This window comes from Pseudophryne corroboree, chromosome 5, assembly GCF_028390025.1.
Source record: "Pseudophryne corroboree isolate aPseCor3 chromosome 5, aPseCor3.hap2, whole genome shotgun sequence".
Taxonomy (NCBI): Eukaryota; Metazoa; Chordata; class Amphibia; order Anura; family Myobatrachidae; genus Pseudophryne; species Pseudophryne corroboree.
The window spans coordinates 710,322,342-710,344,725 of NC_086448.1; the positions used below are offsets into that span (position 1 = coordinate 710,322,342).

The following is a 22,384-nucleotide window of genomic DNA, read 5'->3' on the forward strand; positions in this document are numbered from 1 at the left end:
CACATGCCAACAAGCAGAGATCACAACGTGAAGAGGGTTTGTTTCTGTTATAGGCCGAATCACCCACAATTCACAGCACATTTGGAAAGCAATTGACTGCTCCATGAAATAGCAGCTGAACCCTTGCTAGGTGTAGACTTTTATGCCCAGATGATAAGTAGTTTTGCCGCTAGGTTGTGTGTAGGGCAGGGTGCCAGGGGCGTCTGAAAAGAGTATGTGGCCGGCAGGGGAAGGAGGCATGGCCCCATCGCTGTCTCACTTGGGGGTGCGACCAGCACTTCTGGACATGTTGGGCTGCCGCCAAGTCTTCGTGAACAGACGTTGTGTGCATATGCACGGCATCTATTCACCTGGTACCAGAGATCGGCAACCGCAAGTTTTCCCACCTACGGGACACTACGGCTCTCGGGCGAGAAGGCACAGGCAGGCTGTTTTAGCAGCCTAACGTGAACACTAGATATGTATATATTAAATGCTACTTTTGTCACAGCTGTAAAATGGAAAGAATGGAAAAAAATGACAAAATTTGCTGAACTCAAACATTTTTATCTCATGCTTGCTTTTCAAAAGAACGCTACACGAGCTGCAAAACACGTTACAGCGGTGACTGTACAACACCCGCAGTGCATTACTACCTATGATTTGGGGTATATAGAGCAGAGAGCTGGCACACAATACCTCGAGTAGTTTTCAGCATTGTAGGTTTTCCTTTTGTTAGCGGAAACAACAGATGTGGTAGTTTTGGCCATGCTTGGAGGTGTTCTTGACTTCATTGAACCTCTAAGTTAAAGAATAAACATAAGTTACAAATATATATTAAATAATGAAACACTGAAAAAGAAAGCTTAAATGTGAATGTTATTTGCAAAATTTTAAACCGCTGACCCGAAGCATAAAATAAGATTTTACTCACCGGTAAATCTATTTCTCGTAGTCCGTAGTGGATGCTGGGAACTCCGTAAGGACCATGGGGAATAGACGGGCTCCGCAGGAGACTGGGCACTCTAAAAGAAAGATTAGGTACTATCTGGTGTGCACTGGCTCCTCCCACTATGACCCTCCTCCAGACCTCAGTTAGGATACTGTGCCCGGAAGAGCTGACACAATAAGGAAGGATTTTGAATCCCGGGTAAGACTCATACTAGCCACACCAATCACACCGTATAACTCGTGATACTACACCCAGTTAACAGTATGAAATATAACTGAGCCTCTCAACAGATGGCTCAACAATAACCCTTAGTTAGGCAATAACTACATACAAGTATTGCAGACAATCCGCACTTGGGATGGGCGGCCAGCATCCACTACGGACTACGAGAAATAGATTTACCGGTGAGTAAAATCTTATTTTCTCTGACGTCCTAGTGGATGCTGGGAACTCCGTAAGGACCATGGGGATTATACCAAAGCTCCCAAACGGGCGGGAGAGTGCGGATGACTCTGCAGCACCGAATGAGAGAACTCAAGGTCCTCCTCAGCCAGGGTATCAATTTTGTAGAATTTAGCAAACGTGTTTGCCCCTGACCAAGTTGCAGCTCGGCAAAATTGTAAAGCCGAGACCCCTCGGGCAGCCGCCCAAGATGAGCCCACTTTCCTCGTGGAATGGGCTTTTACTGATTTAGGATGCGGCAATCCAGCCGCAGAATGCTCCAGCTGAATTGTGCTACAAATTCAGCGAGCAATAGTCTGCTTAGAAGCAGGAGCACCTATTTTGTTGGGTGCCTACAGGATAAAAAGCGAGTCAGTTTTCCCGACTCCAGCCATCCTGGAAATATAAATTTTTAAGGCCCTGACTACGTCCAGTAACTTGGAATCTTCCAAGTCCCTAGTAGCCGCAGGCACTACAATAGGTTGGTTCAAGTGAAAAGCTGATACCACCTTAGGGAGAAACTGGGGACGAGTCCTCAATTCTGCCCTATCCATATGGAAAATCAGATAAGGGCTTTTACATGACAAAGCCGCCAATTCTGACACACGCCTGGCCGAAGCCAAGGCCAATAACATGACCACTTTCCACGTGAGATATTTCAAATCCACAGTTTTAAGTGGCTCAAACCAATGTGATTTTAAGAAACTCAACACCACGTTGAGATCCCAAGGTGCCACAGGAGGCACAAAAGGGGGCTGAATATGTAGCACTCCCTTTACAAATGTCTGAACTCCAGGCAGTGAAGCCAGTTCTTTCTGGAAGAAAATCGACCGAGCCGAAATCTGGACCTTAATGGAACCCAATTTTAGGCCCATAGTCACCCCTGACTGTAGGAAGTGCAGAAAACGACCCAGCTGAAATTCCTCTGTTGGGGCCTTCCTGGCCTCACACCACGCAACATATTTTCGCCAGATACGGTGATAATGGTTTGCGGTTACTTCTTTCCTGGCTTTTATCAGCGTAGGAATGACTTCTTCCGGAATGCCCTTTTCCTTTAGGATCCGGAATTCAACCGCCATGCCGTCAAACGCAGCCACGGTAAGTCTTGGAACAGACAGGGCCCCTGCTGTAGCAGATCCTGTCTGAGCGGTAGAGGCCATGGGTCCTCTGATATCATTTCTTGAAGTTCTGGGTACCAAGCTCTTCTTGGCCCATCCGGAACCACGAGTATCGTTCTTACTCCTCGTTTTCTTATTATTCTCAGTACCTTTGGTATGAGAGGCAGAGGAGGGAATACATAAACCGACTGGTACACCCACGGTGTCACTAGAGCGTCCACAGCTATTGCCTGAGGGTCCCTTGACCTGGCGCAATATCTAGTTTTTTGTTTAGGCGGGACGCCATCATGTCCACCTGTGGCCTTTCCCAACGGTTTACCAACAGTTGGAAGACTTCTGGATGAAGTCCCCACTCTCCCGGGTGTAGGTCGTGTCTGCTGAGGAAGTCTGCTTCCCAGTTGTCCACTCCCGGAATGAACACTGCTGACAGTGCTAAGACGTGATTTTCCGCCCATCGGAGAATCCTTGTGGCTTCTGCCATCGCCATTCTGCTTCTTGTGCCGCCCTGTCGGTTTACATGGGCGACTGCCGTGATGTTGTCTGATTGGATCAGTACCGGCTGGTTTTGAAGCAGAGGCCTTGCCAGACTTAGGGCATTGTAAATGGCCCTCAGTTCCAGAATATTTATGTGTAGGGACGACTCCTGACTTGACCAAAGTCCTTGGAAATTTCTTCCCTGTGTGAATGCCCCCCAGCCTCGAAGGCTGGCATCCGTGGTTACCAGGACCCAGTCCTGTATGCCGAATCTGCGGCCCTCTTGAAGATGAGCACTCTGCAGCCACCACAGTAGAGATACCCTGGTCCTTGGAGACAGGGTTATCAGCCGATGCATCTGAAGATGCGATCCCGACCACTTGTCCAAGAGGTCCCACTGAAAGGTTCTTGCATGGAACCTGCCGAATGGAATTTTGCTTCGTAAGAAGCTACCATTTTTCCCAGGACTCGTGTGCAGTGATGCACCGATACCTGTTTTGGTTTCAGGAGGTCTCTGACTAGAGATGACAGCTCCTTGGCTTTCTCCTGCGGGAGAAACACTTTTTTCTGTTCTGTGTCCAGAACCATCCCCAGGAACAGTAGGCGTGTGGTAGGAACCAGCTGTGACTTTGGAATGTATAAAATCCATCCGTGCTGTTGTAGCACTTCCCGAGATAGTGCTACTCCGACCAACAACTGCTCCTTGGACCTCGCCTTTATAAGGAGATCGTCCAAGTACGGGATAATTAAAACTCCCTTTTTTCGAAGGAGTATCATCATTTCTGCCATTACCTTGGTAAAGACCCTCGGTGCCGTGGACAGTCCAAACGGCAGTGTTTGGAATTGGTAATGGCAATCCTGTACCACAAATCTGAGGTACTCCTGGTGAGGATGGTAAATGGGGACATGTAGGTAAGCATCCTTGATGTCCAGGGATACCATGTAATCCCCCTCCTCCAGGCTTGCAATAACCGCCCTGAGCGATTCCATCTTGAACTTGAATTTTTTTATGTATGTGTTCAAGGATTTCAAATTTAAAATGGGTCTCACCGAACCGTCCGGTTTCGGTACCACAAACAGTGTGGAATAGTAACCCCGTCCTTGTTGAAGTAGGGGCACCTTGACTATCACCTGCTGGGAATACAGCTTGTGAATTGCCTCTAGCACAGCCTCCCTGCCTGAGGGAGTTGTCGGCAAGGCAGATTTGAGGAAACGGCGGGGGGGAGACGCCTCGAATTCCAGCTTGTACCCCTGAGATACTACTTGAAGGATCCAGGGATCCACCTGTGAGCGAGCCCACTGATCGCTGACATTTTTGAGGCGGCCCCCCACCGTACCTGGCTACGCCTGTGGAGCCCCCGCGTCATGCGGTGGACTCAGAGGAAGCGGGGGAACAATTTTGATTCTGGGAACTGGCTGACTGGTGCAGCTTTTTCCCTCTTCCCTCGTCTCTGTGCAGAAAGGAAGCGCCTTTGACCCGCTTGCTTTTCTGAAGCCGAAAGGACTGTACCTGATAATACAGTGCTCTCTTAGGCTGTGAGGAAACCTGAGGTAAAAAAATTTCTTCCCAGCTGTTGCTGTGGATACGAGGTCCCAGAGACCATCCCCAAACAATTCCTCACCCTTATAAGGCTCTATGTGCCTTTTAAAGTCAGCATCACCTGTCCAGTGTCGGGTCTCTAATACCCTCCTGACAGAATGGACATTGCATTAATTCTGGATGCCAGCCGGCAAAATATCCCTCTGTGCATCCCTCATATATAAAACGACGTCTTATGTTCGCAAAATAGTATCCCTGTTTGACAGGGTTACAGACCACGCTGCAGCAGCACTATCTGCAGGTCTCAGTCTAGTACCTGAGTGTGTAAATACAGACTTCAGGATAGCCTCCTGCTTTTTATCAGCAGGTACCTTCAAAGTGGCCGTATCCTAAGACGGCAGTGCCACCTTTTTTGACAAACGTGTGAGCGCCTTATCCACCCTAGGGGATATCTCCCAGCGTAACTTATCCTCTGGCGGGAAAGGGTACGCCGTCAGTAACTTTTTAGAAATTACCAGTTTCTTATCGGGGGAACCCACGCTTTTTCACACTTCATTCACTCATTTGATGGGGGAACAAAACACTGCCTGCTTTTTCTCCCCAAACATAAAACCCTTTTTTAGTGGTACTTGGGTTAATGTCAGAAATGTGTAACACATTTTTTATTGCCGGGATCATGTAACGGATGTTCCTAGTGGATTGTGTATATGTCTCAACCTAGTCGACACTGGAGTCAGACTCCGTGTCGACATCTGTGTCTGCCATCTGAGGGAGCGGGCGTTTTTGAGCCCCTGATGGCCTTTGAGACGCCTGGGCAGGCGCGGGCTGAGAAGCCGGCTGTCCCATAGCTGTTACGTCATCCAGCCTTTTATGTAAGGAGTTGACACTGTCGGTTTATACCTTCCACCTATCCATCCACTCTGGTGTCGGCCCCACAGGGGGCGACATCACATTTATCGGCATCTGCTCTGCCATCACATAAGCCTCCTCATCAAACGTGTCGACACAGCCGTACCGACACACCGCACACACACACAGGGAATGCTTTGACTGAGGACAGGACCCCACACAGCCCTTTGGGGAGACAGAGAGAGAGTATGCCAGCACACACCAGAGCGCTATATAATTTTGGGATTAACACTATATTGAGTGAATTTTTCCCAATAGCTGCTTGTATATACAATATTGCGCCTAAATTTTGTGTCCCCCCTCTCTTTTTAACCCTTTGAGCCTGAAAACTACAGGGGAGAGCCTGGGGAGCTGTCTTCCAGCTGCACTGTGAAGAGAAAATGGCGCCAGTGTGCTGAGGGAGAAGCCCCGCCCCTTTTTCAACTGACTTTCTCCCGCTTTTTCTGGAATACTGGCAGGGGTAATTTTACATCTATATAGCCTCTAGGACTATATATGATGTAGATTTGCCAGCCAAGGTGTCATATATTGCCCTCAGGGCGCCCCCCCCAGCGCCCTGCACCCTCAGTGACCGGAGTGTGAAGTGTGCATGAGGAGCAATGGCGCACAGCTGCAGTGCTGTGCGCTACCTTGGTGAAGACCGAAGTCTTCTGCCGCCGATTTTCCGGACCTCTTCTTGCTTCTGGCTCTGTAAGGGGGATGGCGGCGCGGCTCCGGGAACGAACACCAAGGCCAGTTCCATGCGGTCGATCCCTCTGGAGCTAATGGTGTCCAGTAGCCTAAGAAGCCCAAGCTAGCTGCAAGCAGGTAGGTTCGCTTCTTCTCCCCTTAGTCCCTTGATGCAGTGAGCCTGTTGCCAGCAGGTCTCACTGTAAAATAAAAAACCTAAAATAAACTTTCTTTCTAGGAGCTCAGGAGAGCCCCTAGTGTGCATCCAGCTCGGCCGGGCACAGAAATCAAACTGAGGTCTGGAGGAGGGTCATAGTGGGAGGAGCCAGTGCACACCAGATAGTACCTAATCTTTCTTTTAGAGTGCCCAGTCTCCTACGGAGCCCGTCTATTCCCCATGGTCCTTACGGAGTTCCCAGCATCCACTAGGACGTCAGAGAAATACAATTTTGTGACATATGCATACGCTGTGTAACTGTATTAGTTCAGGTTTGCGTTTGGCTTATGGTATGGACTATGGTAGGAGAAACTGGGAGGATCAGAAATTCTGGTTAAGTGTAGGAAAATGCCACGTTCTCCACCCACATGCAAAACACAATATTTCATGCCATGAGTTATTTAAATGATCTGCAAGGGGTTGAGATTAGCCACAGAGCTCTCCTGTAAAATGACCCGACATATAAAGATGCTTGAAGGTGGTGGAAATCGGCGTGACCAGGTGAATTGCCATGTGGGCGTGCGATCTCCAAGAGCAGAACGTGGGTATTTTCCTTATGTGACGACATGCAAATATTTGTATTTGTGCAAAATCAAATGCACTGCCAATCTAAAATTTTTATAGCAAATGAGTATCCGTTTTTTGCTTGATAATTCTGGCGGGAGTGAGAACAGCAATAATACACACACAAAGTACAAACACATAACGTTCACCCTTTAGAGCTAAAGAAAACAACTTGTAATTTAAGGTTCACCAGTCCCTAAATGCATCTGATCACAGAAGAGTTATATATTTACCACTAATGGGAGGGAAGGAGAGAAAGAGAGAGAAGAACAGAGAGAGAGAGAGAGAGAGAGAGAGAGAGAGAGAGAGAGAGAGAGAGAGAGAGAGAGAGAGGGGGGCGGGGAGAGAACAAGGCAGAGAGGATAGAGGCAGAGGGAAAAAGAGAAAGAGGCAGAGGTAAAAAGAGAGAGTGAGAGAGAAAGAAAAAGAGAGTGAAAGAAAAAAAGAGAGAAAGAAAAAACGAAAGAAAGAAGGAAAGAAAAAGAACGAAAGAAAAAGAGAAAGAAAGAAAGAAAGAAAACAAGTGAGGAGAGGGAGACTAGAAGAGAGTGAAGAAAGGATGTGTGTACGTGTTATAGGTGTTTTGAGAATACTGTCGTTTTATATCACACATTTTATATGCTACCCAAATCTGGGCATGTGTAACAACCTTTTATTCCGTTAAAAAACAACAATATTACATGCAACTAATTAAAGGTCTGCAATGTAAAGACGACTCCCTGCAGTCACTAGTGAGATCAGCTCATAACGGGGCGTTTCTGAGTTTTTGGGTTACTCAAATTCAGTATTAGTCAGTTTATGAGATGACAGAAAGTAATAAATTGTCTTGGGCCAGCACAGATGACACTGTTTTGCTGTAATATGTTACAGATTATGGGTTCTGGATTTCAGTGCAAAGATACTACAAAGACCTAATAATAACGTGAGGGCTGAGAAATTCCAATGTAATGTCACTTTCTCTGTCACCTGCACCCAGGGTCGGACTGGCCCACAGGGGTACAGGGGAAACCACCAGTGGGCCCCACTGCCTGAGTGCCCACTCCTTCCTCCAGGGATCAGGTTCCAGACTGTGCACTTGTATTATACATGGTAGATATGTTGCATTACACTGTACAAGACTATTGTGCATTTCAAGCCTCTGTGGAGGCTGGCCACACCCCCTTTGCAGGCTGATCACACCCCCAAGTATGGACCCCTATCACTGCATTCCCCCGGAGGGCACTTCATACCCCAGTCTGACACTGCCTGCACCTCTCACAGACCTGCTGAGCAGAGGAAGCTCCTGCTGAGAAAGGGCTGCCTACATTCCAGACTGCAAAAAGCACTTCACGGAATGTGTCTACAATAGTAGAAGTCAGAAATCCAAGTGCTAATAATAATGATGACTACGATTTAGATATAGAACTCACAGAATCCTGCTATATTTCAAGGGCGGGCTGAATACAGGAGATATTTGCTTATCTTTGTACTTTCTGAGTATAAATATCTTTCAAAATGTGACATTACCCATGTAGTGATGTAACTGCTATTAGGGCTGCCATGCAAACACCGCTAAATCTTGTATTACAAATTTAACAAGGAACTCCAATGTACAGTATAAAAAGGTTTAAAAAAAAAAAAAGTCTCTTTGCATTCTCTGCATAGTCTCCTAATCCTTCAGTTCGGTTTGATACACAATAGGCCATGAGTGTAGACCTGTAATGAGCTGTGCATCCAGTTTACTAGTACAGAGATTGTTACTTGTGTGTGGGGGTGGTCTTCAGTATGCCGAATATCGGGATCCCGACACCCGGCATACTGACAGATATTCTCCCTCGTGGGGGTCCACGACCCCCCTGGGGGGAGAATAAATAGCGTGGCGCGCTACCGTGCCCGCAGCGAATCCGCAAGGGGCTCCTTTGCGCTCGCCACACTGTCGGTATGCCGGCGGTCGGGCTCCCGGTGCCGGTATGCTGGTCGCCGGGAGCCCAGCCGCCGGCATACCATACTACACCCATGTGTGGGTGACAGACTACATGATGGAAAGCCAACATTACAGACATATAGCAGGGTTCTTCTGAGGCATGGGCTCTCTTTACTAAGCACTGGCGAGCACTGAGGTTTGGCAGTGCTACTTTAAAATCCAAATTGCTGCAAGTAGCGCTGGTGGATACTAAAACACAAGAGTAATTCAACATTGTTCTGATGTAGGGACAGCTGATCCAAAGATCAGCTGTCCCAGCAATCCCTATCACCTCTACCTTTTGTAGCAGTGAAACTTTACAGCTAGCGCTCTTGCGTGCAGACATATGGGGGGTAATTCAGAGTTGTTTGCAGCAGCAAATTTGTTAGCAGTTGGGCAAAACCATGAGCACTGCGGGGGGGGGGGGGCAGATATAACGGTTGCAGAGAGAGTTAGATTTGGGTGGGTTATTTTGTTTCTGTGCAGGGTAAATACTGGCTGCTTGATTTTTACACTGCAATTTAGATTTCAGTTTGAACACACCCCGCCCAAATCTAACTCTCTCTGCACATGTTATATCTGCCTCCCCTGCAGTGCACATGGTTTTGCTCAACTGCTAACAAATTTGCTGCTACGATCAGGTCTGAATTACCCCCACAGTCTGGTGTCTGACAGAAGAAGCCAAATAGGGATCCCTTTTTAACACCCCAGACTCCTTCCCAAAGGAAGGTGTGGGGGGTCCAGGAACAAATGCCGTCGGGATCCGTTTAAATTGCCGGCTTTCGGTATCCTAGCAGTCAGGATACCGATGCTGGAATCCCGCCAGCCGTCAGCTGGAATACCAGCAGAACAGGACAATTCCCACTCGTGGGTATTCATGACACCCACAGAGTGGGAATAGTTCCTGTGGCAAGCGCAGCGAGCCACTAAGTCCGCAAGGGAACTCTCCACACTCGCTCGCTGCATTCTGGTGGGCGGGATGCTGCTGTCAGGATATGGACAGCCGGCATCCTACCCGCCGGTAAATCATACTGATCCCATGCTGTCTTTGTAGGTTCCTACTGTCAAGCTCTGAAAATTTAGTATTTTCGGAGCTTGGTGAATTTTGGACAGCGGGCCTTATCAGGACCGAAAGGTAAGCAGGAGTTATTTGTGATATCTCATGCGTTACCTTTATAATGAATGACCATGATACTTAATTTATATAAAAGTATGTGAAAATTGTAATTTAGGGATAATGGATAGACCCCTTGATATGGGCTGTGTATATTCTCTCTAGTTATGCAAGTCTGCAAACTATTATATCAGCATACGCGGTCAGGACTATTTTTGTCTCTGCTAAAAAAATAATGCACCTCTTACATCCTTGCTGCAGTCACGCTAAAGAGCCCTTGAAATCGAACCATGCTGTGCCAGGACTCCGTAGCACTGAGCGTCTTTTTTTGCAGTTTTTTTCCAGCGAAAATGCGTCTTAGACACAATGTAATAGGACGCACAAGCAGCTTCTGCTGATTAAAAGGATATGCAGCATGCATATATTGTGTGTGTAATTGTGGCTCTATCTGCATCCGAAATGCCACATTACAGTGTTTTCCATGAAAACACAGTAGCATGGCATTTTGTATACACACAGAATATAGGCATGCTACTTATAATTTTAGGAAATAGGTTGTAGAAAGCACTTCGTGCACAAAAAGAAGCAGCCAACCAAATACAACACTCCTAAGAAGTTTCCTTCAACCCTCACCACAATGAACAATATAAAAAAAAAACGGAGTAAACACTTAGCCGGCGCTGTCAGAATACGTCCTTATTCTTCCTTGAACTTCCACTTTTTCAGGTCAAGTCCACCGAAAGACAATAAAACATAGGTACATATAGTAAAATGCCGTTTAATACATTAAAAATCTACAAATGAACATAGATCAGGTTCAACTCAAACCCTTTGACAGCATGTGAAGCGGGTAATTACCAGATTCAACGGAACTGTAGCCAAACAGTTCCTATCAGCGTTTCGACCTTGTACCTTGACAAAGACCCCAGACCGGGGTGGAAGTGAGTTGACTATCCCTGCGGCAGCAAAGAGACGTGCAGTGACAGGACCCTTCATTGGCATTGTTGCATTGGTACCCAGACACTGTCCCCAAATCATATCGTTATGTTCTTGGCCACGTTCTAATTGCAGCCAGAGCTACCATTGCTCAAAACTGGAAATCTCCCCCCCCCCCTCCCTTTGAGAAAGTCATCTCTAAGACCCACTTCCATTTCGAGATGGAAACCAGGGAAGCTGCATACTCTACATTTCCCTCTTCCCCTATTATGAAGTGGCTCCCATGGCATACATATATTTCCAAAAACAAGGTGATCTCTCCATTGTCCCCCACCATTCAGAGCCCCCCCCCCCCCCCTCCTGTGACTTGAGTAACCTGTAGAAAATCCGTGATATGTGATTATTTGTGTGTTTTATATAATGCTTTTGGATGCCCTCTCTCTTCCCCTATGATATTGTTTTTGCCCCACTGTTGTTGTATTCTCTTTTGTCTTTTCTGTATTTTTGTTTTGAAACTATTCCTTGAATAAAAATTTAATGTTGAAAAAAAAAAAAAAAAAAAAGGAGACGTGCAGTGAGAAACCGGTGACCAGCGAGTGAGATCAAAGTTGTGGTGGGATATCTGGAATCCTCATTAACTAAACGCTGATAGGAACTGTTTGGCTACAGATCTGTTGAATCTGGTAATTACCCGCTGCACATGCTGCCAAAGGCTTTGAGTTGAACCTGATCTATGTTCATCTGTATATTTTTAATTTATTAAACAGTATTTCACTATATGTACCTATATTCTGACAGCGCCGGCTAAGTGTTTACTCCGTTTTTTTTATATTGTACTTATAATTTTAATCAGCAGAAGCTGCTTGTGCATCCTATTACATTCTTTTGTGTCTAAGATGCATTTTCACAGAAAAAAACGCAAAGAAAAGACGCTCTGCGCTACTGAGTCACGCGAAACTCACACACTATTTGTAATGAGACTTGTAGCGCACAGAGCAAAGATGTAAGAGTACACATCCGTAGCTCCTCCGCTCCCTTGCACTTGGTATTCAAGATAGCAAAGTAAAAGGTTATGTGACGTCACAGCCTCCACCTGCCCACCACCCGAGGTAACCAAAGAGAACCCACAAAAGTCATTCCTATTACTTCTATGAATAGAGTATGGCTTTAAATGTCAATTAGTGAGAGGAAGGGACCTTTTTTACCATTATACTGACTTACAGTTTTAGAGGGATTTACATGGTGACGAGATTGACATCTAGGGATCAGATTTGCAATAAAAATGCTTACATAAACCAGGATAAATACACCTTTATTCTAACAGCGTACTTAGCGTCACCTTACCAATACTATTAAATATGAAATCCTGATCACAAGATCTCACTGCATCAGAAAGCTGTTTGGCGAAGCCAAGCTGTAAATTAAAGCAAACCTAGAATGCTGTATAATATTACCATGCTGGCATCAGTTCATGTTTGTTAATTTATAACAAGCCGACCGAGTTATTTAAACAGTCCGTGTCTCTAAACTCATTCATGCATGCATTGTATGTCTATAGGTAACCTACAGGAAGTGTCCTCATGATACAATACTTGCTTGTTAATAGGAAGTCATTATTTAGATCTTGGGATGGAATTCTCTGTTTATTGCCATTCTTATACAATGTTTGTAAATCCATATATTTATATATATTCATAGATGGGTGTTAATTATTGAATTCAGGTGTTTCAATCAGACCCGTTGCCACGGGTGTATAAAATCAAGCACCTAGCCATGCAATCTCCATTTGCAAACATTTGTGATAAAAAAAATGGGTCGTTCTGAGGAGCTCAGTGACTTCAAGCATGGTACTGTGATAGGATGCCACCTTTGCAATAAGCCGATTCATGAAATTTCATTCCTGCTGGATATTTCAGTCAGCTGTGATATTATTAGAAAGTGGAAGGCGCATGGTGCGTAAAAGTGGCCAACGTTTTGCCGATTCCATAGCTGAAGAGTTCCGAACTTCTACTGGCATTAATGTAAGCACAAAAACTGTGCATCGGGAGCTTAATGGAATGGGTTTCCATGGCCGAGCAGCTGCATGCAAGCCTACATCACCAAGTCCAATGCCAAGCGTTGGATGCAGTGGTGTAAAGCACACCAACTCTGGACTGTGGAGCAGTAGAAATATGTTCTGTGGAGTGACGAGTCACGCTTCTCTGTTTGGCAGTCAGATTCTAGGTTTGGTGGATGCTGGAAGAACGTTACCTGCCTGACTGTATTATGCCGACTGTGAAGTTTGGTGGTGGAGGGATAATGGTATGGGGCTGTTTTTCAGGGTTTGGGCTAGGCCCCTTATCTCCAGTGAAGGGAAATCTTAATGCTTCAGCAATACATTTTGGACAATGCTATGTTTCCAACTTTGTGGCAACAGTTTGGGGAAGGCCTTTTTCTATTCCAACATGACTGTGCCCCAGTACACAAAGCAAGGACTATAAAAGACATGGTTTGAGGAGTTAGGAGTGGAAAAACTTGACTGGCCAACACAAAGCCCTGACCTTAACCCCACTGAGCACCTTTGAGATGAACTGGAATGGAGATTGCAAGTCAGGCCTACTCATCCAACATAGGTGCCTGACCTCATAAATGCTCTGCAGAATGAATGGGCACAAATTCCCACAGAAACACTTCAAAATCTTGTGGAAAGCCTTCCAAGAGTGACAGCTGTTATAGCTGCAAAAGGGTGGCCAACTCCATATTAAAGTATAAAGGGGTACATTTACTAAGCAGTGATAAGAGCGGAGAAGTGAGCCAGTGGAGAAGTGGCCCCATCAACCAATCAGCAGCTCTGTATCATTTTATAGTATGCAAATTATAGATGTTACTTCAGTGTTGATTGGTTGCCATGGGCAACTTCTCCACTCGCTCTTATCACTGCTTAGTAAATGTCCCCCTTAATCTCTAGAAGTACATTCGTGCTCCCCCTTTTAAGTGGGTGTGTTGTGTGGTTTTTAGGTGTGAGCTGCCGATAGGGTGTGTTACAGCGACAGTGATATAATAGCTTATAGAATTTTGTGTAACCCTGGCGCTGCTTTGTATTTCTACCTGTGGTAAATGACATAGCAGTAAATGAAATGACAGCAAAATACATAAAAGAAACAAATGTGTATCGCTCTCTATAAAAATTTTTTTTATATATATATATATATATATATATATATATATATAGGAATAATAAAGGAAAGCGCCTAGGTAAATCTAATAGAACACGAGGGTAGGAAGGATTTTCTTTTTAGAAACCTTTTATACAACACACCTCATCAATGGAATGAGTGGCAGCTCTAGTACAGTGTGTGGATAAAGATAAAAATTGAAGTATATAAAAGCGCCTAATAGTGTTGGTGAAAAAGTATGTGCATTCAGGTGTAATAAGTTATAACAATAGGTAACAACTTAGCTTCGAATAATTTCAGGCTGATGACTCTTAGAGGCAGGACATGTGGAGAAAAAATAAAAGCAACATAGTGTGTACTGTTTTTTAAAAATAAACCAATAATTTTTACAGCAGCTCAAGAGTTAGGAATTTTGCTCATTCCAATAATTTTCAAGAGAGCGAGTTAAAAACAAGCAACAACAATTTTAATAAACAAAATCCTGCCACAGATGCAGGTAACCAACATACAAAAGTCTATATAAAAACAATTCATAAATCCGTAAATGCAGGTAGCGCACGTACAGGATTAAGAAATAAAAGCGGCTTATCTGTCCACATGGAGAGAGTCCAGAGAGTAGGCAGCAACTCTCTGTCTTACAAATGCAAGTAGCAGACGTACACGGATATAATTAAAATAGGCAGTTCATCTGTGCATAAGTGTAGGTAGCACACGTACAGGATTGAAAAATCAAAACAGCTTATCTGTCCATATGTGGGGAGTCCAAGGGGTAAGTAGCAGGTCCCTGTCAGGCGGCGCATAGCACTATGCCGCTCCATTATCTTCAATGGTGGGAACTTTGCGGTCAGCGGTTGAGGTTACTCGCGGTCAACCGCTGACAGCAAAGTTCCCACCATTGAAGATAATGGAGCGGCATAGTGCTATGCGCCGCCTGACAGTTCAGACAACTGGCACAGCCAATCAGGAGAGTGCCACGACGTGGCGCTCCCTGATTGGCTCAAGGGACCCTCTGTGACAGGAGTCACGGGGGGTCTCAGCAGTCGGGGAAAGGGGTCCCATGTGTAAACATGGGACCCCGGTCTTTCAGTGCGTGGATCGGGTTTGCGTTTTATTATTTTGCCAAGTACGTGGATTACAAGCAGAAGAGGACAAATCTACACAGGATTTTTGTGAGTATAATTTTATTTACAGGTAACTCGTGGATTCTACTGGTGAAGGGGATCGAGTCGGCGTGTCAACATAGGTAAGTATGTGTGTGTCGGTGTGCATGTATGTAATAAAGTTTTACTATCACGGTGTGCGTGTACTGTTTTTATTTTGGTATTTTTTTTGCAGTAGAACTACAGGTACCAGCGGCCCCATTTCCCCCCCGCATGCTGATACTTGTGGTTCTCCAAGTACCAGCTTGCGGGGGAGGCTTGCTGGGACTTGTAGTTCTGCTACAAAAAAACAATGGGGGTCATTTCGAGTTGTTCGCTCGTTGCCGATATTCGCTATATTGCGATTAGTTGCTTACTGCGCATGCGCAAGGTTCGCAGAGCGCATGCGCTCAGCTATTTTACACAAAAGTTAGGTATTTTACTCACGGCATAACAAGGTTTTTTAATCGTTCTGGTGATCGTACTGTGATTGACAGGAAGTGGGTGTTTCTGGGCGGAAACTTGCCGTTTTCTGGGCGTGTGCGAAAAAACGCTGGCGTTTCTGGGAAAAATGCGGGAGTGTCTGAAGAAACGGGGGGAGTGTCTGGGCGAACGCTGGGTGTGTGTGTGACATCAAACCAGGAACGAAACTGACTGAACTGATCGCAATGGCTGAGTAAGTCTCGAGCTACTCAGAAACTGCAAAGAAATTTACATTAGCAATTCTGCTAATCTTTTGTTCGCAATTCTGCTATGCTAAAATACACTCCCAGAGGGCGGCGGCTTAGCATGTGCAATGCTGCTAAAAGCAGCTAGCGAGCGAACAACTCGGAATGAGGGCCGATATTCTTTATTTTGACACAAGGCTATCAGCCTCATATCCGCCGCCCTTGGATGGGGGGGGGGGGGGGGGGGGGGGGGACAGCCTCGGGCTTCACCCTTGGCCCTTGGGTGGCTGGAGGTGGGGGACCCCTTGATTTAAGGGGTCCCCACTCCTCCAGGGTACCCCGGTCAGGGGTGACTAGTTGGGGATTTAATGCCACGGCCGCAGGGACCAGTATAAAAGTGTCCCCCGGCTGTGGCATTATCTCTCCAGCTAGTGGAGCCCGGTGCTGGTGTTAAAAATACGGGGGACCCCTACGTCTTTTGTCCCCCGTATTATTTTCATCAGGACCGGATGCAGAGCCCGAGGCTGGTTATGCTTAGGAGGGGGGACCCCACGCATTTTTTTCTTGATTTTTAACACATTCCCACCCCTTCCCACTGAAAAACATGCTCTGATCTCTCCATATTATTTTAGTCAGTAAAAAAAAAAAATATTCTTTGAAAAAATATATATAAATAACACTTGTGGCTCCTAATATACAAACCAAGTAGATAATCCCTTCTAATATAAATAGATATGCTATTAGCAATAAAAAAAACACAAAAAAACATGTTTTTAAAATTTTTTATTCGATCCCGCCAGCAAAATGAGGCGGACTGAAATTGACGAAATGACTGTCGAAAGCACTGTTGTCGAATCGACATTCTTCAATTGAATATACTTTTGTCGAAAAGCCGCATTTTTACCATTGCAGACATGTCGAATTTGCCAACTGTCGAATTGCAAAAAGTCGAATTTGAAACAGCCGTTTTTTTGTCGAAAAGTACTGTATTGCATTGTCGAATCATTTTTTGTGTCGAAAATGCCCCGTTTGTCGACATTTGCGGCAATTCGACCGCAATTGCATATACCCCTATATATATCTATTGTAAAATAAAATGCTTTCAAATGTTTACATACTGTACTACATCAGAAAGGCATTCAAATGAGCCATTAAAATGGTGGGTGAAGAGTGACACCTAGAGGACACACTATTTATAAGTGAAGCTACTCTATAGGCTAACGTCACCCAAGCTAGAAAAGGTGAGCTTTGTTTAACAGCAATATACAGTTTGGCTCATATTTCATAATTTAAAGACCTCCAGCTACACATAATAATATGGTAGAATTACCATGTTCTACCAACTAACAGAATGGTGTGTATTCCAAGTGGCTGCTATCACATCATTGCTCTCCGAGAGAACTCCCATTTAAAACTCCTCCGGCAGGATAATAGGAGATTTACTGAATTATCGGGGCACAAGGCAAAGGGCCTTCCCTGTTCCGCTTCTTGCGGTCAGGGGGTGTTATGCCATTTCTATCTTTGTGTTTGGCTGGGGTTTTATTTTATTCTCTAATAAACCAATGACAACATTTCAGCACTAACAACAGTCAACTATCATTACTCATAGTTGGTTGACTCCTTAGAACTTGGAAGAACATAAAACAAAAAAGATCATGTAAGCCTATATGCTGTAATGTAATGTAATATTACTTTCAGTGGATGGGTCTGTGTTACAGAAAAGGGGAAGAATTGCTACCTAGGCACTAGCCCTTCCCAGGCAGACTGTCCACGGCAATTAGAATTAACTTGCACAATTTAAAAGACACTACAGCCGGGGGGCGTGGCTACGATGGGCATGGAGTAGCACGTACTGTGCTGAGCTCTCCTGCCTAAAACTCCTGATATTTATCCTGACGTCTCCCCCCGGGGTTATAAGGTGCCCTAGACCTGCCTTACCCTTGGGTGCACCCCCCAGAGTGTTCCTGTGCCGTTCTGCTCTCCTGCTCGTACCCCTGGCCGGCGGGACAGTTCCGGTCTGGCTGCTGCCGCGCCACGTGGGACGCTCAGTCCGTGGTGGCGGGATCCTGGTCGCTGCATCTGGTCCTTCTGTCGGGCTCCCGGGGAGAGATCTGTGGCGGTGAGCGCTCTCTGGCATCCCGCCTCCGCTCCCGCCTGAGCCCGCTGCTGTCTTTACGGACCCCCCCTGCTCCGGCCAGCCGCACAACATCCGGTCGGCGGCGGGGAGGCGCGCCCGGAGCGAACACGCTGCACGCCTGATTACAGCCCGCTGGGCTGAGTGTGCCCCCCGCCCCCTTTGTGTCAGCTACTTCCTACCTACAGCTGGCACCACGCTGCTGCACCTCAGATCTCCTGCTCCACATATGGTGTGGAGAAATAAGACACGCCACCAAACTCCCCTGGTGCCTCCAGCTGCAGTATATGATTTAAAAAAAAAAAGGGATTCCTCTCCTTCATATTGGGCGGCAGGTCGGGCTGCACGGAGGCCCCCCCTTTTCTTCTCCCCTTCTAGTGCTATGTGCAGGGCTTGGGAGTTGAGGGATTAGGCTTCCACCCCTTATCATTATAACTGCTCAGTTTTCCCGGATCACAGCTCCCCCTGCTGCATATTCACTGCCTGAAATATATTATTGTGACTTTTCTCTTTTCATTATATATATCCACCTGGAGGCTGCTTGCCCATCATTGTGTGGTTCCTGATTTGTTGATATACCACAGACTGGAGGTCTGCCTGCTTGTTTCACCATAACTCTCTCATACAGTGTGGCAACTCCCTCTAGGGGTGACTATAAAGAATACTATGGGGAAGACTTACCAAGCTGCGGCCAAGCTTGAAAAATACGCTAGAAATCCTCCTGCGCAAAATAAGAGGACGCAGGGGTCGCAGGATGGCTCCTCTCCCCCTTCTCCGGCTACGAGTGCTGGCTCCAATCCCCCTGAGGCCTCAGAGGATGCTATCCAAAGGGTACTGGACCCAGTTAATGCCAGCGAAGGCAGCTTAGCCGACAAAATCACCCAAGTCCAATCAGATCTTTCTTTAATCCATCAGGATCTACAACGTGTTAGAGAGAGTGGGGGAGGCGGAAACCCGCATTTCTACTGTTGAGGATACTTGTGGCTCCGCTTGGACGACGCACCACTACCCTTGAATCCCAGATGACGGAGGTGCAGAAAAAGTTAACCGACATGGAGGGGCGTCTGAGGAGGAATAACATTCGGTTTGTGGGCTTGCCTGAAAAGGAAGAGGGTGCTGCACCTGAGCAGTTTTTGGAGAAGTGGCTTACAGATTTCTTTGGAACAGATCCTTTTACGTCACACTTCGCGGTGGAACGAGCATATAGAATCCCAATGCGGCCACTACTGCCAGGGCCCCTGCGCCCCCCCCTCCCCCCTAGCTAAGTTCCTTCACCTCAAAGATCGGGACATGGTTCTTACCCTGGCACGCACCAAAGGCCCACTTAAATGGAATGGCACCCGGATCTCGGTTTTCCCTGATTTTACGGTCGATATTCAGAAGGAGAGAGCCCAATTTCTTCCAATTAAGAGCCGTCTCCGGGAACTCAATCTCCCTTATGCTATGCTTTTTCCCTCAAAGTTGCGGGTGGTCGCGGGAGGGGAAAGAAAATTCTTAACCCCTCGGGAAGCGGCGACGTGGCTTGACCGGCAGTTCCCGGCAGGGCGCGCTCTGGCAAATGACTGATTGTTACTGCTGCCCGATAACTGGGCTACGATTTACGTTGTCAAGCATATATGTATACAGCTGTTGTATTAATGTTTATTGATTCTTTGATTCTCTCCTTCTAGGGGGGACGCTATAACCTGTATTGGTAGTATGCTAAATGTTGCACTTGATATTGGGCCCCCGTGTTATGGGGTTGGGTTTTTATTTGGCCCTGGGGGGGTTAAGCTGTGGTGGGGGAGCGATGCCTGCCTTTGGCCACTGTATTTTTTGTCCTCTTTACTAGTTTTTTAGTTGTTGGGAGGTTTTTAGGGATTAGGTATGCCAAAGTTCGGGCCGGTATACAGGGTGGGGGGTTGTGTGGGGGGGAAGGGAGGATTTAGCGTGTTAATGTTTTTTAAGCATTGCTGTTGCGATATGTTTAGAGTAATCTTTTTCATTCGGTTACTTTTCTATTACTTTCAAATAGCTTCACTGTTTTGGGCACATCTAGCACTTGGTGCTACTATCTATTATGGCATCACTTAGTCTAAACATTTAGTCCTGGTATGTGCGGGACCTTAATGATAAAATTAAAAGGGCCTTGATTTTAGGCAAATTAAGCAGTGCTCCGCAGATGTTATGTGTCTTATGGAGACGCACCTGGAGGGAGCCAAAGTTTTATCTCTTAAAAAGCCATGGATTGGGTGGTTATACCACTCCACTCATACCTCCCATTCCAGAGGAGTCTCCATCCTGATTCGCAGATCTGTCCCAATTGTTTTGGGTCAGGTCCAGATAGATCAGTGGGGAAGATATATTTTCTTAAATGATAGAAAAATGTCTTTATTATTGTTAGCTATCTACATTCCTCCACCGTACTCCCCGGAGATTCTACGTAAGGCTGCTGATTTTATGTCCCTTTACCCCAACATTCCCACTGTTTGCATTGTGGACTTTATTAATGTTATGGATCTCAGTGTGGATAGGTTCAGCACCACTACTACTGTGCCTCGTACACGTCCGGGTACCTTTGCACTGTTAGTGGAGGGTATGGGTTTGGTGGACGCCTGGAGGACGCGGCATCCTGCTGCTCGCCAGTTCTCCTGTTTCTCCCCTAATTACTCCTCCTTTTCTAGGATTGATATGGCCCTGGTTTCCCCCTGTTTACTTCCTAAAATTGTTGATATCCAGTATGCAACTAGAGGTATCTCGGACCACTCACCAATACTGTTGAATTTGGATACTGGGGGTACCCGGGGGCAATTGTTTTGGAAATTTAACTCATTCTGGCTCTTACAGATGGGCACTGGCGCGGAGCTTGAGTTTGCATGGCGGGAGTTCCTGGAGCTAAAATAAGATTTTACTCACCGGTAAATCTATTTCTCGTAGTCCGTAGTGGATGCTAGGAACTCCGTAAGGACCATGGGGAATAGACGGCTCCGCAGGAGACTGGGCACAATTAAAGAAAGATTCAGGACTATCTGGTGTGCACTGGCTCCTCCCCCTATGACCCTCCTCCAGACATCAGTTAAGATACTGTGCCCGGAAGAGCTGACACAATAAGGAAGGATTTTGAATCCCGGGTAAGACTCATACCAGCCACACCAATCACACCGTACAACTCGTGATATGAACCCCGGTTAACAGTATGATAACAATGGAGCCTCTGAACAGATGGCTCGCTATAACAACCCGATTTGTGGAACAATAACGATTTACAAGTATTGCAGACAATCCGCACTTGGGATGGGCGCCCAGCATCCACTACGGACTATGAGAAACAGATTTACCGGTGAGTAAAATCATATTTTCTCTGATGTCCTAGTGGATGCTGGGAACTCCGTAAGGACCATGGGGATTATACCAAAGCTCCCAAACGGGCGGGAGAGTGCGGATGACTCTGCAGCACCGAATGAGAGAACTCAAGGTCCTCCTCAGCCAGGGTATCAAATTTGTAGAATTTAGCAAACGTGTTTGCCCCTGACCAAGTTGCAGCTCGGCAAAGTTGTAAAGCCGAGACCCCTCGGGCAGCCACCCAAGATGAGCCCACTTTCCTTGTGGAATGGGCTTTTACTGATTTAGGATGCGGCAATCCAGCCGCAGAATGCGCCAGCTGAATTGTGCTACAAATCCAGCGAGCAATAGTCTGCTTAGAAGCAGGAGCACCTAGTTTATTGGGTGCATACAGGATAAGAAGCGAGTCAGTTTTCCTGACTCCAGCCGTCCTGGAAACATAAATTTTCAAGGCCCTGACTACGTCCAGTAACTTGGAATCTTCCAAGTCCCTAGTAGCCGCAGGCACTACAATAGGTTGGTTCAAGTGAAAAGCTGATACCACCTTAGGGAGAAACTGGGGACGAGTCCTCAATTCTGCCCTATCCATATGGAAAATCAGATAAGGGCTTTTACATGACAAAGCCGCCAATTCTGACACACGCCTGGCCGAAGCCAAGGCCAATAACATGACCACTTTCCACGTGAGATATTTCAGATCCACAGTTTTAAGTGGCTCAAACCAATGTGATCTCAGGAAACTAAACACCACGTTGAGATCCCAAGGTGCCACAGGAGGCACAAAAGGGGCCTGAACATGTAGCACTCCCTTTACAAATGTCTGAACTTCAGGCAGTGAAGCCAGTTCTTTCTGGAAGAAAATCGACAGAGCCGAAATCTGGACCTTAATGGAACCCAATTTTAGGCCCATAGTCACTCCCGACTGTAGGAAGTGCAGAAAACTACCCAGCTGAAATTCCTCAGTAGGGGCCTTCCTGGCCTCACACCCCGCAACATATTTTCGCCAAATACGGTGATAATGGATTGCGGTTACTTCTTTCCTGGCTTTTATCAGCGTAGGAATGACTTCCTCCGGAATGCCCTTTTCCTTTAGGATCCGGAATTCAACCGCC

The 22,384-nt window shown here is 46.3% G+C and overlaps 1 protein-coding gene across 2 annotated transcripts in view; it reads right to left on the reverse strand.

Annotated features, from left to right (window-relative positions):
* The window catches only part of ZC2HC1A (zinc finger C2HC-type containing 1A), a 196,109-nt gene that overhangs the window by 21,007 nt on the left and 152,718 nt on the right, over window positions 1-22,384 (reverse strand). For both annotated transcript variants that reach the window (XM_063923943.1, XM_063923942.1), the window contains exon 8: window positions 679-780. In XM_063923943.1, the coding sequence (XP_063780013.1) occupies window positions 679-780 (102 nt within the window). The remainder of the gene's footprint in view (window positions 1-678; window positions 781-22,384) is intronic.